General features: G+C 35.7%; 1 protein-coding gene across 6 annotated transcripts in view; it reads right to left on the bottom strand.

Moving 5' to 3' along the window:
- Nucleotides 1-24,818, bottom strand: part of BRD10 (bromodomain containing 10) — a 50,041-nt gene that overhangs the window by 11,270 nt on the left and 13,953 nt on the right. For 3 of the 6 annotated variants that reach the window (XM_085042580.1, XM_085042581.1, XM_085042586.1), the window contains 4 exons: nucleotides 21,166-21,228; nucleotides 19,967-20,043; nucleotides 14,457-14,546; nucleotides 2,269-2,384 (listed from right to left, as the gene is read on the bottom strand). In XM_085042580.1, the coding sequence (XP_084898706.1) occupies nucleotides 2,269-2,384; nucleotides 14,457-14,546; nucleotides 19,967-20,043; nucleotides 21,166-21,228 (346 nt within the window). The remainder of the gene's footprint in view (nucleotides 1-2,268; nucleotides 2,385-14,456; nucleotides 14,547-19,966; nucleotides 20,044-21,165; nucleotides 21,229-24,818) is intronic. The other 3 variants (XM_085042583.1, XM_085042582.1, XM_085042584.1) reach the window with 3 other exon arrangements.

The raw sequence follows: 24,818 nt of genomic DNA, 5'->3' as shown, positions 1-24,818 counted from the left end.
TGGTCCCCCAAAACATCCTTCTCTCTTAAACTGGAGACACTGGGATTTGATAAGTAGACTGTTAGATGTATAAGTACTTGGATGGTGGCATCCAGAGGGTAATGATCAATGACACAGAATCCTGATGGACACCAGGGACAAACAGTATCTATACTGAGACCAGAGTTGAATATTTCATTTACGACATAGACAAAGGGATTGAGTGCAACCTCAGCAATATTGCAGATGACACCAAGCTGAGTGGTGCAGCTGACACATCTAAGTATGGGATGCTTCCCAGAGGGACCTAGACAAGCTCGAGAAGTTGATCCATGGGAACCTCATGAGGTTTAACAAGGCCAAGTGTAAGGTGCTGCACCTGGGTCAGAGCAACCCCTGGTATCAAACAGATGGAGAGCAGTCCTGCTGAGAAGGACGTGGGGGTGCTGGTGGGTGAGAGGCTGGACATGACCCAGCCATGTGCACTCACAGCCCAGAAAGCCAAACGTGTCCTGGGCTGCATCCAAAGCATTGTGGCCAGCAGGGCCAGGGAGGGGGTTCACTGCTCTGGTGAGACCCCACCTGCAGTGCTGCATCAGCTCTGGGGTCCCAGCACAGGAAGGACATGAACCTGTTGGAGCTGAGTCCAGAGGAGGCCATGAAGATGATCAGAGGGATGGAACCCCTCTCCCGTGAAGAAAGACTGAGAGGAATTGGTCAGCTTGGAAAAGAGGCAGCTTTGGGAAGAACTAATTGCAGCCTTTCAGGACTTGAAGGGAGCCTTCTAAAAAGCTGGAGTGACTTGTACTAGAGTTTGCTGTGACAGCACAAGGGGCAATGGCTTCAAATTGAAAGAGTAGGTTTAGATTAAAAATTACGAAGAAATTCTGAAGTGTGAGGGTGGTGAGGCACAGGAACAGGTTTTCCAGAGAAGTTGTTGAAGCTCCATCTCTGGAAGGCTAGACTGGATGAGGTTCTGAGCAAGTTGGTCTATCAAAGGTGTCCCTGCCCATGGTAGGGGAATTGGAACCACATGATTTTTCAGGTCCCTTCTAACCCAAACCATTCTATGATTTTCTGTGATTCGACAAACAAGAAGTAATACTTGGCACCAAACTATTCCACATCAGAATTTACAAAAAGGATAAAACTGTAAAGTCCACATACTGGAAAATGAAATTCTTCCTGACAGTAATACTATCTGCCACGTTTCCAGAAAGATTCTGAATTGCAAAAGACAGGAAGAAATGAACACCAAATGGAAATGAACAGAAACGAGAATAGAAAGGAATAGGAAAAAAACCCAAAACCTGTACTTGGTTTTTTAAAGCAAAATATTTATTTAAAGCAAAATATTCAACAATATTCCAAATTTCCCAATAAAAATTTTAATTCATGCATGAATTACTACTGAGCTACTGAGAAACCACTTTAATGTCTTTGGCATTACGTTGTTGAGTTTTTCTAAACATAATACCTTTTACAATTTTCAGCATTAGCTCTGCAACACATCACTCTGCAACGTGCTTCCTCCACATTCAACATTTAACAAGCAGCTTCTTTTCCTACCCTTTGCCACAGAGTTCAATCCTCTAATCATTCCTCCTTGCTTTTTAATTGTCATAGTGGAAAAACTAAGGTACGATTATAGCAACAGCTGTATGGCTAACACACAAGAATGGCACTGAGCTTCAAAACAGTATCTAATCTCTCCATGATTTATAATCAGGGTAGCATCTTCACTGTTACTAATACTTGTGCTTTACCAGATTTAAACCTGTCACTGCTTCACTGGTATTGCTCTGACATGTTTCTAGATGCTCTTCTAATTTACTGGGTCACAAAGACCTCAAAACAATGCTTCAAAAATTGCTCTGCAGAGAATTCATTAACAGCTACTTTAGGTACCTTTAGATAGTAAGTAGTCAGAGTATTCTAAGAAGCCCTTGTACAGTTTTCTGGAGAAAGGTTATTATTTCTTAACCAAATAAGCAGCAATACAAATCTTTGCTGTATTGTGATATACTATTGATCAACACACGTAAGGATTCTGGAGTGTTTTAGAGGAAAAAATATTAGGGGGTTGAGCTCAACATTTTTAGAGACAGTAACTCTAGAATATAAAATACTTCTTTCAACTGAAGTACTGCCAGCGCTTCACTCCTCTCCTCAAACTATTTTAACTTAATTTACTTAAGAAGCCAACTTATTGATCAGTTTTTATAAGTGAATTTTGTTCCTTTTTTATCCCATCCACCACAGTTGAAATAAAAAAGAGCAGGTAATTACCTGTTTCTTTGAAATGCTTTAATTAGCTTTGGTTCCCATGGTAACAGTTCATTAAGCAGTCGTAACAATGTACCATGCAATTCCTTTACTGCTTGCTTCCGGTGGTACCATCTTCCCTGAAAACACAAATTCCATTTATTTATCACTGTGTTAGACTTAAATCTTGTTAGACGGTATTAGTACTACAACAATCCTGGTACATTAATACAGCATATGAGGAGAATAACTGGAAGAAAATATTAGAAACTTTCAGAGTTACATCTACCCTTAACCTATGTGAGCCACTACTGCTTTTTTTTTTTAATTCTACAGACAGATAATGTGCTAGTTAGAAAAGTAATACTGCAAGGACACTCACTTCTTACAGACCAAATTTAAAACTGAAACAGGATTCTACAAATACACATGTTTTAAATTACTTAAATGAGTAACTAACATAGGTAGTATTCTACTCAGATCACAGAAATAAACCATGTATGTTCACTTTTCTGAGTTAGAGATAATTTTTTTACAGAAACTCTCGTCACAATCTCGTTTAAGAGAAGTGGTATAAATTATAGCATTATTATATGAAAAAAAACCTACTACAATTTTCAAGGATAGAAATCCCAGTTTTTCTACTACATTTTATTTAAGTTTTAGAACAAAGTTTTTTAGAAGAGAAATTTAGCAAATTGGTCTTTTGTGAAGCAACACACCATGCAGCAAAGACCAGTTTTCCATCATTAAATCCTTTAAGCTTTTAATTCAAATGTATAATTAAAGATAGTGTTATTTTCAAACCTGACATATGTAATCTTATGTTCATGCCTTCATAAATCTACAAAGTCTGAATAAGGAGAGAAGACACCGGGAAATGACAGCCATGCTGGCCATGGCGCTGCAGAACATACCCCTTAATACTCACAGATGCCCCTTGTACATGTTTCTTCCCAAAACTTCTTTTCTGTAGTTCATTGCATAGAAGACTGAACAATGCGTATATATGTAACTGTTATAAAACAGACGTGGTATAATACTTTTGCCATTCTAACAACTTTGTGATTTTTATGTAAATGAGGATTTTAGCTTTTGACTTGTCAAGAGAAGACATAAAATAGTAAAGACACTATGGTTCTGCAAGAAAATGAAATAAGACTCAGAAACTTACTTATTTCATATATATATATTTAGATCTTGATAGCACACATATCCTTCGCAGCTTCCTGTGGTCTAGCGCACCAAGAAATGTAAGGCAGGAAAATCTGGACAAAGCTTGACACAACTGCCTTTCATCAGTCTGCAATAATGATCTTCCTAAGGACTCTGGAACAATTTCTCTCTACACATTTCAGCAGACCTCTCCAATGTACAGCAAGATGCCTCAGGCTGAATGTTTGTTTGAAGACCAGGTATCTATTTTTTTATGGATAATCATTTACATGTTACACAACAAAACAAATAGTTGCTCCTTCATTCTTCAATTAAAATTACAAAAGCACAGAAGCAAAGATTTTAAGCAGGAAATTATGTCACATTACCACATAATGATCAGTGTGGAACACACAGACAAGCCAGTAAACTGTATTATAATTTTCTTCACTTGTGGCCAGTCACACACATAAAACCTGTAACTAACCACTACAATGAAAAACAGACCTTGTACATACTGTAGCCTCCCAGGGCATTTAGTACCATCTCTCAATGTCAGCAATCAACTGGATTGACAAATTAACACATGAAAGAATATTACGTGCACAGATTTGTTTTTCTTGAAGACAAACAAAACATTTCACAGACTGTTTTAAAAGAATGAATTTATATACTACAGCGTATTAGTGCATTGTGTCAAAAAAAGAATCAATAGCAAAAATTAACAATGCTACTACTATTGTGACATAGAAATGCTGAACATGCAGCTGATATAGCTAAGGAGATGTGTGAAAATACAATTTTAAAAAGATATCAAAAATTGCTACAAAGTAAAAAACCCAAGAAACTAATAATTTCTGAGACTAATTTGTCTTTAAATAAGGCTAAGATCTTGGCTTCAGTAGGAAAAAAAAAGAGTATTTATGAGAAGGGTTAAGTATCAGCTGGCCACTGAATAAATCTGAAGTGGCAATTGTTATGCAGCCAGCACACATACAGTGTTTAGTCAAGAACAGACTTAAAGACATTGCTGATTTCATCAATACTTCACAGAAGAACAAACACGTTACTTTTCTCCCTGCTTACAAAAACTAACCCAAAAACCTAACGAATTCCTGCTCCCTAATTCTACACCTGGCTCTAGCTGGAGGCTTGTCTCTGGCGGTGTCCCCAAGGGGTCAATACTGGTTTTGCTTAACTTGTTAAACATCAGTGACTTGGAAGGGGCAGATGCCTCCTCAGCAAGTTCATCGACGACACAAAGCTGGAAGGAGTGGCCAATACCCCACAGAGCTGTGCAACCCTTCAGAAAGACCACAACAGGGTGGAGAAATGGGCAAAATAGGAACCATATTTCCGATTAATTTTAATGAAAATTTGAAAGCAACATAGTTTTTAAAAACTTAATTATTTCCCTTTATCCCAATTATTTATTTTTCTTAGAGGGGTTTTGGAATTAACAACAAACCTGTTAATGTAAGCATGGACAAATTTAAGCCACGAGAAGAGTCTTTTTTCCTCAGAAGTACTCAGGACAGAAAAAAATATAGCCCAAAAAAGACTGGAATAAAAAAAAATCCTTATCTTTTAAATTATTGCAGTTCAGTTGTTTTTCTGTGCCAACACACAAAAGCTAGATGTTATTATTCCTTAAATATTAAATAGTAAAAAGAAACATTGAAAAAAGTTATATAAACTTAAGACCCTTACTACAAAATTTAGCATTTACATTCCTATGCAACTTTATTCTCTATAAGAGTCTTGCGTTTGTCTTTTATTCGGGCAGGGGAAGAAGGCAAATCAATAACTGATAAAGCTATGACTTAACTCCCTACTACACAGCTGCCTACAAACTCCTTATTACATAGCTGTCTACTAATTTCTACAGATAATAAACTTGTTTTCACAAATGTCTGTGTTGCAAATTCTCAGAAATACCAAATGATATAATATCAGAGATAGTGCTCAGCTACAAACTGAAGCTTTAGAGTTTCAGGCTGGACCTCCAAAGATGTATTTTCATCAGCAATATACAGCACTTGTCTGGGAAAAGAGGCCAATCCCACCTGGCTATAACCTCCTTTCAGGCAGTTGTGGACAGCAACAAGGTCTCCCCGGAGCCTCCGTTTCTCGAGGCTCAACACCCCCAGCTCCCTCAGCTGCTTCTCACAGGATTTATGTTTCAGACCCCTCACGAGCTCCAGTGTCCTTCTCTGGTCATGCTCCAGCACCTCCATGTCCTTCTTGCAGTGAGGGGCCGAGAACTGAACACAGGATATGAGATGTGGCCTCAGCATTGCTGAGTCCAGGGGGACAATCCCTACCCTGGTCCCACTGGCCACACAGTTGCTGATCCAGGCCAGGATGCCATTGGCCTTCTTGGCCACCTGGGCACAGCCTGGCTCATGTTCAGCTGCTGTCACCAGCACCCCCAGGTCCTTTTCCTGTGGGCAGCTTTCCAGACACTCTGCTCCAGCCTGTGGCACTGCCTGGGGTTGTTGTGACCCAAGGGCAGGACCTGGCCCTGGGCTTGTTGAACCTCACAGCCTTGGCCTTGGCTGATTGATCCAGCCTGTCCAGATCCCTCTGCAGAGCCTTCCTGCCCTCCAGCAGATCAACATTCCCACCCAACTTGGTGTTGTCTGTGAACTGACTGAGGGTGCCCTTGACCCCTTTGTCCAGGTACTTGAGAATGATATTAAACAGAATTAAGTTACCATCTTGTTCCAAGGAGTGGCGAACATGACACTTTTTTTTTTTGTGGAAACAATATACAGTATTAACACAGGAAAATAAAAGACAAAACCAGGACTAGACAGAGAAGTATAAAATATGACTCTGGGCTGTGTCAAGCTACAAGTAAATTTTAAAAACGAAAACACAATAAAAACATATTTTAGAAATGCGCTGAATCTAAGTGTTTTCTTACAAATGCAGAGAGACATTCAACACATTCAACTAGAAACTTACCTTTTAAACAAGGTTTCTGACATCCAGAGCAGCCAGGAAATGCTGACTCCACTCTCTGTGATTGATGCCCCAACATACACTATTTCTGGCATACTTATCATGGAACCCCAAAGCAGACTGGAGCTGGGATATTGATACATGGGGTAAGGACTGAACTTTTTAAAGGTGTTTTTGTTTTGCTTTTAAATAAACACACACACACAACACCACAATATTATGCAGTTTTATAAGATTGTCTGTAATCTTTACTTTATATCCCAGGGACATAAAGTAAAGAAAATTAGTAATCTTATAAAACCATGCAATATTGTTGAAAAGGGTGGTGGTGGAGGGAGAAAACTTACCCTTAACAGGCCTGCTCCATTCTGCTGCGGGGTTCTGTGGTATGTGTGACATCACCAGTCTAGGGTTTTCTAGTGATCTCACACAGAGAGGGAGTTGGCGATCTCCAGCTGCTTTGGACACCAGATACCTAGAGAAAAGAGACCAGTAACTTTTTCAAATCATATATGGATTAATGTTGAATGTTCTTAATAGCTAATTTATGGGCCAAATACTACAATTTCAGACATTCACTTCCAATTTTGATTGAGTAAGAATGCTTAATAAGGTCGTGTATTCATACCATGCAAACTCATCTATTATTGAAAGTATTTTAATTTTGAAAATGCTTAGAGCTGTCTTCTACGGTAAAAGTTCCTGAAAGTCAGTATCTTGTATTTTACCTTCAGCAACATAATTTTGAACATTATAAATATGCATCAACAGCTAACCTCTGATATTGTTTGAAGACTGGAATTAAGAAGAGTCAGAAAGGATGACTTGTAGTAAATTACAAAACAAATTCACTTATGATATCACTTAATCAATTTTATCTTTGAGCATTTACAGCAACTAATGGAAAATCCTGACTCCAGCTTGTACCTCCTTGATCTAGATATCTGATCACACCAAGTTATATCCTAAAATGGTATCTCACACTCTCTTCTTATACACTACAAGTAAACAAAGTAAAACAAACAAAAAACACCACCAAATAAAGTAAAAAAAAATTCTTGCTACCAAGACTGTCTTTGTCTCCTGATTTAGTTCATTACTATGAAATAGTTTTTCATTCAGATATTTAGCCACATGTTTTAATTTTCCTTAGGCAAAATTACTACACAATCATCATTGTGTTGATGAATATACTACTTTTTTTTAAAGATATAAAGCCACAAAAATGCAGGAGAAAGTGTATTATCATCATGAACTCACTATTGAACTCAGAACAGTGAAATTATCCAGCACTGAATTGTCACATTTTACTCCTCCATTAGAAGAACTTCGAGGTTGTTAACTAACTTACCCTTCTGCAACTTATGAAGAAATCTGATGTATGTACTATCTTAAACTATTCACAAAAAAGCTAGGTCTTTTCAGTTGTTATGATCTTAACTAACTCCCTCTCACATATCTGAATATTTTATCTTCCTAACTCTGGATATACAAGTGTTTCTCTATTCTTCAGCTCAGTATGTTAACATCAGCTGTTTTGCTAGCACTGTGTGCTGATAGGAAAGCCTTGAGTTATTTCTTCAAAACAACATACTAACTGACCAAAATCCAAAACACTGTGAAATGTTCTGAATACACAGCAGTATTTCTGTGACAAGAACGTATGAGTACATATTCATCTCTGATGCAGAACCCACAGTTTCACATTTGGAGCTGTAGAAAGGTATGTGGTAAAAGTGGCTTAAAGAAAGCTCATTAGCATACATTTACTGGAGGTTTATTCAGTCACATGATGAGAGGCATGAAAGATCAGGAGAAAATAGTTGTGAAAAAAGCAGACAACAGAAAACTGGAGAAGCTAAGAAAAACTGAAGACTGTGACAAAAATATTGAATGCTAGTGAGATAAGACGAAGTTAGAAATATCAGAGAAGACAAATTTAATATTGTAGAGAAGATTTCAAAAACTGAAGCCTGAAATTGGTTTTATTCACTCGTAACATACTAAATGTCACAAATGCTCCACATCTTTAATTTGTCCTCAGAAGTACACAAAGCTGCATGGATGTAAATGCGTAACTTTCTGTCTCAAAATTCAGTATTTTGGGCTCATATTAATGTATCCAAGAAGTGCAGGCAAGACATAAAGAAGAAAGAACAGTATTTCGAAGTGACTACAAATGAAGCGTTCTGGCTAAGAATGGAAAAAGAGAGTTTGTTAGCTATGTTATAGATGAAGCTACATAGTAACAGAGAACCTAGGCTTAAATGAAAAGAAAATGTTTCAGCTGCAAGACTTGAAGTGCATCTATTGATACCCTGGTACCCTAAGTATTCATTGGCATCCCTTTTATTGCAGCTCTTTTTACATGCAGTTTAAACCTGCAAATGGGTGTGCAGTACACAGATTTCTCAGACTATAGTATTTTCTGTTTGTGTGTACATTTATTTAAATACAGTACTGCTGACGAAAACAGGTATAACTGAAAACTCTTTACATGCAAAAGTCTCAGGCATGGTATATATTTTACCGGGGAGGGAGAAAGTGATCAGGCAAGAATGGGGAGAAGGAAGTCAACCTCTGAATAGAAACTGAGTAAGATTTAACCCAGTAATAAAAATGTTTTCCTGGGACCCAGATGAGAAGACACTGTAGGTTTCTTCACTTCATTGTTTGTAAAGTTGAGGTCTGATGGACTAAAATATTAGTAAGAGCCCTAAGCTGTTTCTGATGGTTACACGAGTTTCTGCTGAAGGAAAGTTCTGCCAAAGTCCCTGTACAGTCTTGTCTAAACACAGTTTCCCTGCCAAACATTTTCAAACATATTTCCCATTTCTTCACTGAACAGAGAGGGAATAATTTATAAAGTTTTAAAATGAACCATTTTGCATTTTTTTCACATATTAACATTTTTTAAGATAAAATGTAGCAAATCAATGAAAAGCCTCAAAAAGCAGTCTCTTAATTTAGATATTTACATCTCCTATGAACAAATGTAACAGCAGCTTATTTGGAATCTCAAAAAACCCCCAAAAAAACAGACAGCAGAAATATGTTCCACCCTGGATCGATATATTCCTTTGATTAGCCTCACAAATTAACTTCCTGTCTGAGGTTCTAAATATTTCTCACCTAAACCAGGGGATTTTTAATTTTAAATTTTCAGGTGCACTCTGAAATACACACTTTTGTAGGTGATGTGGACTTAAAGCTGCAGAAAACCTCAGTGTTCTTTCAGCCCTTCTGACTCATGTGCCTAAAACAAATACCCACTTTCAAAGATAGACAAAGGCATACAACCTCCTGGGACTGTCTCATTACAACTTTCAGGAACAACAGCAGAACCCAAAACATTTTAATGGAAGAATTTTACTTTTTTGGCTACTAAGTCAAGAACATCAGGGTGTTACAGACCTCTGCAAACAATAACATCTTAGAAGTCTTTTCTCCAAACCGTAATTAGTTGTTACCTTGGCTGGTGTCCTTTGGCTAAGTAATTTTCCTTCCCTTAACTCTTGTCTGACTTTGCTCTCTCTGTAAGGGAAGTGTGGTCTCCTTCTCATGAATATATTGACTTTTATTCATTTTAACCTTCTCAGCTTACCTGTGGGAATCCTGTGAGCCTCCCTTCTCACTCCCTAGACAGCTATGCATTTATCCATCACTTAAAAGGAATGATTCAAATCCAGTGGTGCTACCAGAATAAAGTCTTGCACTTCAGTAAACAAGAAAACTTTCCATGTTGATGTTAAAAACCCCATTCATTTTACTGCAAGTTCAGCTAGCACTTGCAAAAAAGCCCTAAGTTCATTATATTATACAAGTACCTGCAGCTCTCTCCACTTTCATACTACACGATGTCAAGAAGGGTTTGAAAAAAAATTTTTTTTAAAAATTCTGCTATGATATGCAACAGTTTAGTACATACAGCTGATCTACTAAGTAGTTTAATTAACAGTTTCACTTACACACAAAAAAAATTACTTCAGATCACAAGATAAGCTGATTATCTGAAAGGCAGTAAGAAGATTTCCCTTCACACTGCAAATCCCACTGATTTGACCAAACAGAGAAGACCTAGGGAAAAATAGGATCCAAAATGCCAGAAACTGTTAGTTGTTATCCTGCATACTGATCCAGACAGAATGTGCTACTTTACTGTCCCTTCTCATAAAACAAATTTCATATATTAGACAGAGGTCTTCATGTGATCCTAAATACACTAGCAAAATGATTCCCTATCACATGTGTTTGTCAAAATTATTTTTTCAGCAGTACCACTGCAAGTGTGAAATTAAGCTACTTTGCATGTCTTGGTCAATTTGCTAGTTATAGCAAACTTCTAGAAGCTCACATTCAACAAAATGGCCATACATATTATATGTACAGTCTAAATTCTCAAACAACAAACAAGAAATAAAAATGCAATAAAGTATCGATGTAATTTTTAGCTAGTATGTTTTTCTACTTCAGGTTTATAACTGTCTACTGACTGCTTGTAATTTCACCCACATTTTACCTATGTATTAGCAACAAAAGAGATCTAATTTCTACTAGCATATAATTTTTGTTGCTGTAAATTCTGTGTTTTTTCTATTGATTCAAATTTTACTCCAGTTTTTAGTCACACTGTTTTAAAATTAAAGGATGCTGCTTTGCATGTCCTAAGGAATGTACAAGACCTAGAAGACATTCTAGCTTAGACATTCCTTAGGGTATCAGCCTTTCACTAGGCAGTGCACAAAACATTAAACTCAAGTCCTTTAAGTACCTTTTCCGCACATTTCACATTTTTATTTCCAGTCAGGTAATTAAATAAATAGTAAATCTGACTGATTTCTCCTATCCCTCTGGATATATAATATGTGGTAAAGGAGAGGAACTGTTCAGTAGCTGAAGACGTAGACTTTTTAGAGCACCCCTACTAGTAATATCACATACAACTACACCTGCCACACAAAAGCACCCTTCCTGTCAAAATCAGTCCCATTTTCTTTAGCCCATAGATGGCCATTTCTGTTCTTGGAATGACCACCCAACTTGTGGCAGAATACAAGCACAGTTATTTGTGCAACTGCATGATAAGCTGCATTAGAAAACTGGTCTGGCTTAGAAACAAATCACCAGCAGAAGTAGGTAGTTAGGTTTATCACAATCTAACTCTCACCATGCAGCTGAACAAATAATCTTGCTAGCCTCTCTCATGGGATGGCACAGAAAATAGAAGCTTCCAGAGACACAGGGAGTAGGAACTATTTATTTGGCACCAGTTTTGGCTTATGTCAGTTGAAAGCATATGTGAAATTGCAGCGTTGCTTCAGAACTATGGCTAGAGTTCACAAGTAGAGTTGAACTCTGCTGAAAATTAAAGAATTGAAGTCAAAGTTGATTTTCCACTCTAAACAGTCACAGCAAACTAGCACAAAGCAAATCTCACTGTGAGTGTAACAAATTCACCAGTAATCAAGAAAAAGCGCAAGACTTTAAAAGGAAAAATACTACTCATAGCTAATTCAAAAGACAATACAGGTGTACAAGAGTAGAGAACCAAACTGTTCTAATCAAACAAACAGTGAAAATCCTTTCCAACAGGTTTATTATTTCATTGTTGTAAAAGAAACTTGTAGAAGTCTCAAAACTTAAAATTATCCATGACTTTCCATTACATAACCCTATTCTAATTTTCTTTTAACTTGCAAAAAAAAAAAAAAAATCTGTCATGTCATTTGTTGTCTCAAGTTGATGTTGTGAAAAGTACCAGATATAACCAGTCCAACTACCTACAAAAAATGAGGGAAAACAGTGTAAGTTTATTAATATTAAAAAGGTCCTGTAGCTCAGCTCTTCATTATAACCTCCACTACTTCCAAGTTCTCAAGCAGGAATTCCTTTTATCTACTTAGAACAGTCTTCTACGTAACAAAAGGGAGGTTATGACTAAGAAAAGGTTACACTTGAAAGTCTTACTATAAAGTTAAATAAGTTGTACTTCTAATATGTGTTAGTATTTAACATAATAGTAAAGTTTGCTGTGAGGGTTTTTCTCAGTAACATGTGCTATCAACTACTACAACTGAAATTACCAAGGAAGTTAGTTGTGAAGAAGAAAGATTCCTACAGTTTCACCCAGATCATTATTGAAAACAAAAATCAGTATTAAATTACCATGAAGTAGTAAGAACGTCATCATCTTTCAATCAAAACAAGAAAGAAGTCCATCATATTAAAATAAACTTTCACATTAGGTCAAATTTCCATTATCAAATTAGAAAAAATATTTTACTTAATACACTATGCACTTCAGAAAAACTCAGTTCTGGATGCTTCTGAAACTGCCACTATCATGTGGTTAGAGCTGAAGAATGAAAACTGCACTTTCTCCAGTTTTTCAGCTATTAGACATCAAAATGTTAGACATCAAAAATGAAATCCTAAAGACTTTCTTTCCAAAGCAAAACCTCACTTTAACAAGTTAAATTTATGATTATTCACCTAATTCAACACCTTTCTATTTGTGTGTTTAAAAGGAAAACATGAAATTTCCCTCATAATTACTTTTTTCAAAATCTGTATCTCACTTTACTGTTTCCTCATAATTACTTCTTCAGCAATTAATCTTAGCCCTTTTTCTTTACATTACATTTCTAACAACACAAGTGTTTAGAGATCCAGAATCATGATCCAATAGGTTTTTAAAAGGACAAAGAAAGACTGTCCTTACCTCACAACTTCTGAACGCTGAATGAGCTGTATCTTAACTCCCCTGTACTTAAGTGCTTGGGCTTTTTAAGACGGTGCAATTAGAACTAAACATAGTATTCCTGCTGAAGTCATGCAACTTACTTACATAATGACATTATCAGATTTCAGTTTAAAGAGCAATTATGACATATTTAGCATTTGTTCACCCTTGTAGAAGTCTTGTTCCTACAGTTTTACTAGCAGACTGAAAGTCTCACCTATACTAAGATTATTGATAGGCTGTAGCATACTCTCATTTTTGGCTTTTTATCCTGTTGCTAACACACCCTTTCTGACAACCTCTTGGCATTCTTATGATAAAACCAGTTTGCAATTTAGCAACTACAAAATACCTTCAAGATTAGGCTCATATTATTCCTTTGTCTGTATTAACAATCATTATGCTGTCTGCCCTGATACTTGTCTTTCAAAATCCTAATGTACACTACCACTCTCCTACTACATCTCTCCCCCCCTATTTAAATATATTAAGAATATATTGATCCTGCACGAGACTATAAACGTTCACTTGAATTTGAAGCAGCCTAATTTCCAACATATAGAGAAACCAACACTTCTAACTACTTCTTTTTCATAGAAATGCCAACACAGAGGTGCCTACCAAAGGTTCAATAAACAGAACAATGAAAAAAGGAAGAAGAGTTCACTGTAGAGGGCCATTTAAATGAATACTATTCATATATTTAAACCCATTCACCATCCTAATTAGAATCACTGACTCCTACAAAAGCCCAAACATGCTGGACTCTCTTGTCTAACCGTTACTCTTTTGAGGTTTTCAGTTGCACAGACTGAGTGATCCAGTGTATATTGGTAAAATTTGTGTCTCAATCTGGTATCAAAAGCCAGGTAGCATGCTTTCTGGTATAAACACCTTCAATAAACATTAAACAAAGTAAATTTTAATAACTTACACACTAAAAAAGGGAATTAAGAATTCTAGCTCACTAGAAGATCAGATCAGCACTGCATAGGCAGATACAGTAATTCTATCCTCTAATTAATTATTTGTTGGTAATAACTTGTCCTCAGGGCAAAATGGTCACATGTGTAAAGGAAATTAACTATTCTAATTCTAAGGCATTACCACTATCCACATTTTGTTTTGGCAGGAAGAAGTGCTAACACAGTTACTGAATTCACTTATCATAAAAACATTGAGAACAGAGCATACATACACGAAAGATTAAGATTACAGTCCTCATGAATCAACTTTAGCAGGTTTCATGCAGTTACTGAACAGCATAAAAAAATTCAGTTGACAGGCCTCACCAAGTAACTTGCAGTGTTTTATATCCATACAAGAGAAAGCTTTTAATGTCACATACCGATTTCTTTTTAATGTCCTCCAGATCTTTGAGTTCATTCTCAATCTTTGTGATTAATTCCCTGAGTTCATCAAGATTAGTGCAAATAAGCTAAAAAACAAATGAACACAAACACATGGTGATGTGGGATTTGGAAAACATACAGTGAAATTAAATAAAATTTAAAAGCACATTATTACTTAGTGCCACCATCTGATTTTTATTTTCTTATAGTATTTTTAAATGTAAAAAAAAAAAAAGCCAAACAAAAAACCAGGATTTGTTGAGAGGAAGAGAATCTAAGATAAAAATACTCTATTCTTCAGACATAAACCGTATCTCTACCTGTAACCTTCCATTTCAAAATGTAGGCATTTTCTTAAAACTTCTGTGAATGACAACTACCAAATAAGTCTCAAATACAATAATGAAATAGAACGAGAACAGCTATTACTACCAAACAGCTCCCTGCTGCATTAAAGTATACTAGCTTTGTAGTATACTGTGGTTATAATGTAGTACACGTATTACAACTTTTCCTGAACATGACTTTATATGCTTACAGAGAGTGTTCCATCCCTGGACAGGTTCAAGAGGCATTTGGATCTGGTGATGTGGTTTGGTAGTTTAGGGGTGACAGGGGTAATGCTGGGTGGATGGCTGGATTGGATGATCTTGAAGGACTTTTCCAACCTTGATGATTCTAAGGCAACCTAGTCATCCACCAAATCTACCTACTTAACATATGTTTTGAAAAAGTATTATATTCTTCTTATTCTTGTCTTTAGAAATAAGCTTTTTATTACTTTCGTCTCAGAAAACATATGCTATTTTCTTGAAAAAATCGTCAAACAAAGGTGATCTGTACAATGTCTTACCATCTTCTAGGGCAAGTTAAGACTTAATAAGCCAGAAATTATTAAGGTGTTAGGTTCTTTCGGGTTATCTTAAGACTTGCTTGCTCTGAATACCCTTAGGTGGACATGTTTTCCTTATTACTGAGAATATGTTGAAATAATTGAAGAAAATGAAATTAAAAAAGCCCATACAAAACTCACCCTCACTAAAATGATTTATCATACAAATGCTAAGTATTTTTCCCAAATCAGTAATTTATAACAAGATATTTTTACTTCAAATTCATGTGCAGTTTTAGATTTTCAGCAAATTCATATTAAAAAAAGTACCTTGCTGGTCACTGTTAAAACACTTCTAGCAACATAAATTTCAGAAACCTCTAATGCACACATGCCATTATTTTCATAACCTTTGTGAACATCTGAAATATTGAGGAAATGCAGTGACTCAAACCAAAGTTTACAGTTTTCACATTCATCAAGTTCAGAATAGCAAATTAATACAGAAATCAGCAGTGTCTTTCCACAGACAGTGTATGCCACACTAACTAGGTTCAACATGCATGTCCTGCATTTAAAGAAGTTCCAAATACATAAAATGCAAACTGAAACCAAATACTGGCTTTACCTGGTCTGTGAAGAAATCTATAACAGTGTTATTAAGCAAAAATGTACATCACAGTCCCTGACAAAAGTCAGTAAAGGCAGGTAAAAAGGTCTTCCCTACACAATTACAATCCACTCTTTTGACTATGCACCTGACAATTCAGTTACTAAATTTTATCAATGCTTTTTATTTTGTCCTATGAGACCAACCCAAGCTACATCAATGGGAAAAACAATGCCAATATACAAAGTTTAATTGTCTTGGGACTGGGAGTGACAGGCAAGAACAATAAAATCTCTAAGTCCCAATCTTCATCAGATGAGATGTACATTTGAGGGTCTTAAGCGTGTGTCAATTACCCACTGGCAAAACAAGGAGGGTAACAGGTGAACTTGGAGGATATACAGTAAAAATAAGTTTAGTATTTGAAATACTCCAATACTGTACTGAAAAGCACTATAAAAAGAGTTCAAGAAAAAGCCTTTTTCATTCACAGTATGATTTGAGATGAGAAAATAAAGATTCACACTGACTGGGAAGAAGCTAATTCTGAAACTTCTCTCACATGGTTAACATTTCCCATCTTATAGAATGAAGTGTTTTGAAGGAAAGGTGTAAAGAATTGTGATGAAAATAACAAAGTGTAATGCATTTCACATGATCATTTTGATTCAGATTCTAGATGGTATTTCTCCCAATGAGATTCTTATTTAGGTTTCAGTGTTCTTTGCTCATGGTTGGTAATTGGTGGAACTTAGCAATTCAATTTTCTGCAAAAAACATTGCCTTTCTTACTTGTTTTGTATGTTAAAATGGGTAAATTAACATGAAGACAAAAAGAAGGCGTTAATGTTACAATCTAATAATTCTATCACATTCTGATAGCCTACTGGTAGTTTCACATATCGCTCCTGAAGCCATGCCTTCTAATCACCTATCATGAGAAAAATAATCTGAAGTGAAAAAATGTTTCCTTTATGAATTATCAGAGACAGTGAATGATTAGTCCCTATTCCCTAGAACACTCCATGGCGACTTAAAGGTTCAGGTTGTAAACATTTACATTAATGCACAAAGTATCTCATTTGTTGTGTACATGTAAACTGCAACAAAGACACAATCACATCTGGCACAGTACTTACTACATAGGGACTTATTTTTCATAGGCAATAAGCATCCTGTTTTTCAATTATATAGAGAGGAAGCTTCAGTACTCAGCATTCAGTAAAATTTCAAATTCAGTGATCCACTTTCATGTTATGATTCAATCTCAGATTTTGGTACTCTCCCAAAGACCCTCACTGACTCCTAGAACTTCGAGGAAGAAAGACAAGAAAAATCTTCCCTGAATTTTTTGAGGAAAAATAGGGGGACCAAGCTCCATGACAACCTGGGACTCTCCTGTTATCAACCTATAAACAAACTCTTTAACATCATAAAAACCATATCTAATTTGGATCTATTGATAAATGCAAACCTAGTGTATTCTCCCAGATCACTGATGCTCTTTCCTTGCCCCCTTAACTTCAGACAATCTTTTTGCACAATTTTTACTCACTTCAATGGGGCCTCATGCTTTATTACAGTTTATTTGTGTAATGACTGTTATTTATCATGGTACTTCCTAGGCAGCTGCTCTTTTATCACTCACATCTACATGTGGAAAATCCACATGTGGAAAAGGAAGTCCCCTTTTGAGATCTGCATTTAATATAGACTATAGCTGATAAAACTGAAATTGTAAAAGACACACTGAAACAGTGTGCACGCTCCTTTTTTCCTTAGTTATCCTACGTATAGGTCTATATGGCTACATATGAATGCACATGAGGTGAAAGGAGAAACAACTGAGTGAAACACTGCTTACCAAACCTAAATGTACTCTGTAACTGGAAAAAAAAATCCCAAAACACATTAGTGGCCCTTCTGCATAGCAGTATAATTGCTGTTAATTTCTTGAAAATGTTAATGAGCAACAGTAATAACAAGCTTGGAACTCAGAATAACAAGCAAGAGACAACTAAATCATGACCTATAAAGCTGTAAACCCACTTCTCCATTAGTTTTCAAAATACTAAAACTAAGACTTTGTTTTTCTGCATTTTTATTTGGTAAAAAGAATCTAATTTGCATCTGCTTTTGAGTTTGCTTTATTTTGTTGTTTGTAGGGTTTTTTGGTCTTTTTTAAAGCAGCCTTGAGCTAGGAAACTAACACGAAGTCTGAAATCATACAGGCAAGGAATGACGTTCACTGACCTTCACTTTTGCTGATTTGTCCATGACACACTATGTTAGAGAGCAAGAAAAATTATGCAGTATGCTTTCAAAATGTTATATAAAAGTGGCATTCTAAACATCAGGTGAAGTAGCACTACTACCTCCTGAATTTTTGTTAATAAATAATATTGATTTGTGTCACTGCACGCATTAAAAGACTTATTAATACTCATTTATTCAGCTTTAATGACAAGTCATGATTTTCAGGTAAGATATCTATACTTAGGTATAGAATCCAATCTTATAAAGTGTACTTCTTCATTTTTAACTTTCATTCCACAAGATGATCTGTAGACATGAACAGCAACATTCTTGTCATTATACCCTCCCAGCATATTTCACAGGGCCTGGATATGCTCTAAGCTGTTTTACCAAATATTTTAAAAAATATACTTGTACCTTTAATCAGTTACATAATTTCATAAAGTTTGGCCATTTGTGTATGTGGGGAAGAGTATATTCAAGCATACATTACTAGACTCCAAAAGTCTTAGTGTTATCCCAAATATAGATGTTTTAATATTTGTAAATTCTTCTAACAGTCATACCTCCTGCAAGAGTCAGGTTAAGTTCTTAGAAAGTTGTTAAAAAGCTCCTCAATAAGATTAAATTGCTCAATACTAATCAGTTTGAGCCTCACCTAAAACTGATATGAGTCCTAGCTTTGATCAAAAGATCAGAAGTACTTTGTTACATTTTAATGCAAGATTTTACAGAAGGTACATATACACTTAGACAGGTAGGTAAATGTACATATGTTTTATCTACTAAAGCTAAAAGGCTGGGCGAAGTTTTACACAATGTTTTAGACAAACTACTGAAATGCAGTAGTTTAATTACGTATGAAATTTTTCTAAACTAACTGTACATACCCATGGCATGCAGGTAATGTGCTTGGAAAAAAAAATTAGACACTGTACCTATTTTCTGGAGGTGTTACGAAACATTTTAGTCACCATCATTACAATATAGAGAAGTATACTTAAATATTGGTTGTTTCTCAACATTGACTGTTACTAGCCAATTTTAGCAACAGAAATTCTACTAGCTCCATCTGAAACACATGATCATGATGGAATCAACTGATTCACAGGCTGAGGATATTACAAAACAGCCATGATTCAACATAAGTCTGCTGGCCAAACTAGCAGAGATTGCTTTCTGAAAAAAAAGAAAGATACCCAAAGGAGAACTTCAATCCAAGCAGCCACATAGAAAGCAACTTAAAACTGAAGTTCTGTAACACTTCTACTGCACCACCATAAAACCACATTAGCATAATTAATACTCTTGGTGCTTTCTAGAGCCTAAGAGATCCTAGAGGCCCGGAAATCATGTGCTGATAAGGAATAAAAGTTGCAAGCAGGGTGAGCACACTTGCCTATAAATTTTTTGCACATCCTTCAGTTAAACAAGCCTGATTTCAATTCAAGAACCACACTGTCACGCCTCATACAAAACCAAGTAATTTTATCCCAGAGATTTATATCTACCTTAAAAATATCTTTAACAAGTCCTAGTTTTCATAGGACTTATACTGTAACAGATATATCTGGGATCTCAAACCACACTGAAAATAGTGTTCAAGCCGCACATAATAAAACTAGTAAAATATTCTCTACCAAGAGAAGGTGAAATGTACTTTTAAAAATACTATCAGTTTAAGCCTCCAAAACTAGAAGGAAATTCAGCTTCAATTAGTATTTCCAAGGTCTCTAACAGAAACTAAAGGACTTATTTCATAGACATTCAGATTTCAAGAGCTTAACACAAAAATTAAAATAATTTACCTGAAATTCTGGTATGGTAGACTTTCTGACACCTTTCCTCTTCTTTGTGACTGCTTTTTTAGATAGCGATTTTTTTCCTTGTAAGATTAAAAGAGAAAAGCTTCATAATGCTGTTCGTTGTACTTTATTAATAAAATTAAATTACATACAGATTTGAAGTTAAACTGCAACTAACAGACGGCTTACAATAAGTCATGTAACCATGATGACTCAGAACTAGACTCAGCAGAAGCAAACATTAAACAAGTATCTGTGTAGTGCAGTCTTTTGTGTGGGGTGGAAGGAATAAAAAGAAGACAAAGAAAAAGCCTACTACAATTTCAATAATACAGCACCTAAAAATCTAAGTCATAAAAATAATGTTCACACCACTCTTGTGAAAGAAGTGAAATCCAGAACTTACGGCACAGACTCAAGAAATACAGCATCTTACCTTCAAGATTTGTTTCTCTGACACTGTAAAGAATCACACATTAGGATCTGGGATCTCTGTATCTTGTAGTTAAAAAACACCCTCAAAATACAAGCAATATCTAGAAATCCCTGATTTTATTAGATTAAGGAAATTAGATTGATTTGTTTTTTCTTCCTGCGGCCATACCAAACATTTTCAGAAGAATGCAAGCAACTTCCTGTAATGCACTTCACACGCAGCTGTGCTATATATTAACATGGATGGAACAAAAAATCCCTTTGAAGGTAAGGCAAATGCTTTACTTCCTACGGTATCGGAGTTCACAAATCATATATACATTTCTCAAATAAAGCAATTATGTCACTAAGCAAGACAGTAAAGTTTCTTATATGGTTATTTCTGCATTCATATGGTAAATTCAAACAAGATCACTTTTAACTTGTTCACCCGGGCCAAAACCATCAGTCTAACAGTATCACCTGTTCACATTCAGGAGTCCTAAACAATAAATAAAAACCTTAAACAAGAAGAGAGTTTGAAGAAAATAATCATGCAATGTGGAATTTGTTGTCACCTAGCATGATTACTGGCACTTGGTAATATCAGCGCAGGTAGATTCAATATTTGTTTTAGTGAAAATATTGGCAAAAATTGCACTTAACCTTCTTCCTAACAGATGCTTTATGTGTGCGCAAATGCCTATGTACACGTACATACAAATTCATAGATGCCTATGGCTCTATATTTCCAGTTTACTACACTGTGAGTTTCCTGAACATCTTACCTGACTCTGAAATAAACCCACTTATGGGACAAGGCAGAGGGCTTGGAGAATCTAGAACCGAAACTCCACATAAAATCAAATGATATTAAAATCAATAAAACAACTTAGAAACTCCCCATATCAAACATATAAAAATTTTAAAGAGTGCTCAACTACAAAAAATAAACACCTACATCTTTCACATTAAAGAACAAGTCATAAAATAGAAAAGCATATTTATTAGAACAATAACCCAATCATTCTGACAGTAGGCAAAAACGTCAGCTTTTTTGTTATATACTTTATGAATACAGCTGTATGCTACTACTGAGAACAGTGCTGTTCATTGAATGAACTTAAGTAGACACTTAGAAGCTTTCTTGACAAACTGACTCAAAAAGAAGTTGGGTCATAAGGTGGCTCCTTGTTACAATCCTGTAAAAATATGTTATCTGGAAATAAAATTAAAAGACAAAAAGATTAGGCAGCTAGATTGTCTTGCTTCTTTACAAAAAGGAGAATTCTAATATGTTTAAAATTAAACTTTCATTTTACTTGAATATTTTCAACATATTTTTTAACAAGAATTTACTTGATTACTTTCAGCATCCAGTGCTATATGACGTATGATGCAGTGTAATTCAAGAAGTAACAGTTAAACAGAAATATTCTCTTTTCCCCAATATGTCCTAATGAAAAACAGGAGGAAAATGTTTTAAAATAGTTATAAATAATTAGAAACCCAAATAAAATAAACATTTCTTCCTTCACATCAGCATCTGAAAAGCATGAAGTAGGAAAGTTACAGGGTGACCGACAGACCAAGAGTTAAACTGTCTAGAAGCATAAGAAAAATGGAAATGAGCCTCACCTCATTAAATTAAAAATAGAATCTGACATATAAAGCACACTTGTTGGAACATACGTACCAAAAGACCTACACAATTCCCAGGCTGGCAACTGCCATGAGCTAAGCATGTGTCTGTACAGAGCAGCACCAGTCTTTTTACCATTTTTTGACACCAGATATCCTATGGTGCAGGCATTTTCTGTTATCATGTATCAAAAACTAAGAAAAAAACTACATCTATTTGCACAATTGGAGAGAACTAATATATACAGCAAACTACTTAGGGCAAATTCATCTTCTACCTCAGTAACACCCTTTTAAAATACAAAACTGGTATTAGAAAGAAGGTGCAGTGGTAGTACTGATAATCCCTCCCTTTTAAAGCAGCTTATATCTGGTTTTCCAAAAATTATTTCTCAGCTTTAAACAACGGTAACAGAAACCAAATCTGTCACAACTGGCAGTTATCTGTAATTCATATGTATTACATAGGTGAAATATATTTTTAAAAAGGGTATAAAAAGCCAGCTTCATAACCCAGAGGGTATGATGGTTTTGTGGATTTCCTCCCAGCACCCAGACTTGCAACTGTGTAATAAACGTAAGTATCTTGCCCATGTAATTGGTAGCACACCCAGCTGCTAACCCTTTCTTGAGATAACAAAATCACTACTGAGTGACAACAGCTCAAATAACTCCACAGGTTCTGCTACAGCTCTTTTGTCCATAATCCTGCATGAAGAAACTATTTCAAATGGTTATATTAATTCCTCAGCAGATGAAATAATGCTTCTGACAGCAGCTAGATATCAGTACATTTTGAATCATGGCCCACTGTACCTTGCAGAGCATACTCAATGTACAAATATATTTAATCACTGACTAAGAGCAATCAATTAGAAAAACCTTACAATCTAATTAAACCTTGGTAGAACCTTATTAAATCCATATTAGAAAATATTTCCAATCAGGAATCTCATATACATAATCTGTTTAGTTCACCTACTCAATTCAACACAGACTGCTTCCTTCCCACATCTAAAGCTGTTCCTGTGCAACTTTATATTCACTAACAATTTACTGTGACATAATTATTACTTATGTCTCCACATGTCCTTTTCCAACAGGCTCCACATCTCAGTTTGGTTTCAGTTCACAGTGGAAGAGACAATTGAGGCATTGCACTACAAACAGGAGTTCATAGGAAATCAAAATTTTATTAACCAAGAGCCTCTTAGCCAGCTCTATGAACCTAAGTTCAGTAGGTCCAGGAGACACCTGACTGCCATAGTTTTCCTGTCAAGCCAAAACAAATTCTACAGATATCAGTGAATAGATACGCAAGCAATCAACAAAGTAACATAACAACTAGGATCTGAATAATAACTATGATCATCCAAAAAAACACATTAGGGACATTAGATGCAAATAAAGCATAAGCCACGTCAAGTTGGTCTTGCCATCTCAGGGTGAAGAATTGGAAATTAAGAAATAAATAATTCAGATCTCTTCCAGCACTACTTCAGAGGCATAAAAATGAGACTAATAAAACGCTAAGCCCCAGAAATATTCTTGACATTTGTAAATTACTTTAGCAAGAACAGTACAACCTATTTATAACTTGTTCCACATTGGGATCAATTTGATTTAAAAACAGAAGACGTTTTTGCAGCTCTAGTAAAACTTTTTATTATGAACTCTGGTATCTGAGCTCTTGTGGCTTCCGCTTGAAGAACAAAAGCAGTGTCAATTCGTGCTTCAAATTATAAAGTGACAACACAGAGCAATTTTGAATAAAAACTTATTTTAATAATAACTTTTCATAAAAATGCAACTTGATTTTTGCATCTAGTGTCTCATTATCCCAGATGGGGAAACAGATATTTTTAGCATTAAACACTAACTCAGTAGTATTTTTCATGGTAGAATACAGTTAGGTTAGCCCTGTCCAACTGCAAGAATTTGTTTTTTCATTACATCCTAGCAGCAACTGCAGTGTTCTCAAAATAAATAACAGGCCATGTATCTTTCTGTTAACAAATTTTTAAGACACACTTCATGTCTTTCAAAGATTTGGCAACTACTGAGCATGTCCTATTTCCTTTTAGTCTCCTAACCTTCTTTCTTGCTCCCAATGGCTTCTTTTAAAAAACATAAAATAATCTGGAAAATGAAGCATTATTATAGAGTTCTGAGCTTCCATACTGACACAGCACACACTTTTATACAGTCAAAAGAGCTAAGTCAGTCTGAACAAGTGCATTAATATTGCTGATTTACAGAACAATGCAAGGAAACCCTACAAAACCTCAGTGGTACATGTTTCTGAAGACAGCGGCACTGAAGCTTAATGCATGGAGTACACTGTTACAATTGGCTGGAACACCTCACTTAATGTTTTCAACATAATTAACAGGCTGTTCCTTTATCTACTGGCTAGACAAGATGACTAACTTTTCAGAACACTGAGGAAAAAGTCTCCAGAAGTCTTCTGAAGATTAAACTCCCAAGGACAGTGAACCAGACACTACCAAATTGCTGACAGGCTGTTAAATTCATTTTCTCACACTCAAGCAAGGCTTGACTTCATACACAAAATTTAATGGTACTCTAAAGAAATAAAATATACGGTAACATGGACTTTAAGCAGGTAGACTAGTATGAATCTTCCAGATCATGAGTAGACGGTATAGAATTTACATCACGGTTCTTCTAAAGTTTTACTGGTGTTTTCTAAACCAATTGGAATAAAAAGAGATTCAATTTACACTTACTTCAACCTCTGCTTCAGGCACATCACAGATATTTCAAGCAGCCTCTGGTC

The sequence above is a fragment of the Lichenostomus cassidix genome, chromosome Z, assembly GCF_008360975.1.
Source record: "Lichenostomus cassidix isolate B80296 chromosome Z, HeHo_3.0, whole genome shotgun sequence".
Classification (NCBI taxonomy): Eukaryota; Metazoa; Chordata; class Aves; order Passeriformes; family Meliphagidae; genus Lichenostomus; species Lichenostomus cassidix.
Note: the sequence above shows the minus strand (reverse complement) of the source record. Positions and strands in the feature narration are given on the sequence as shown.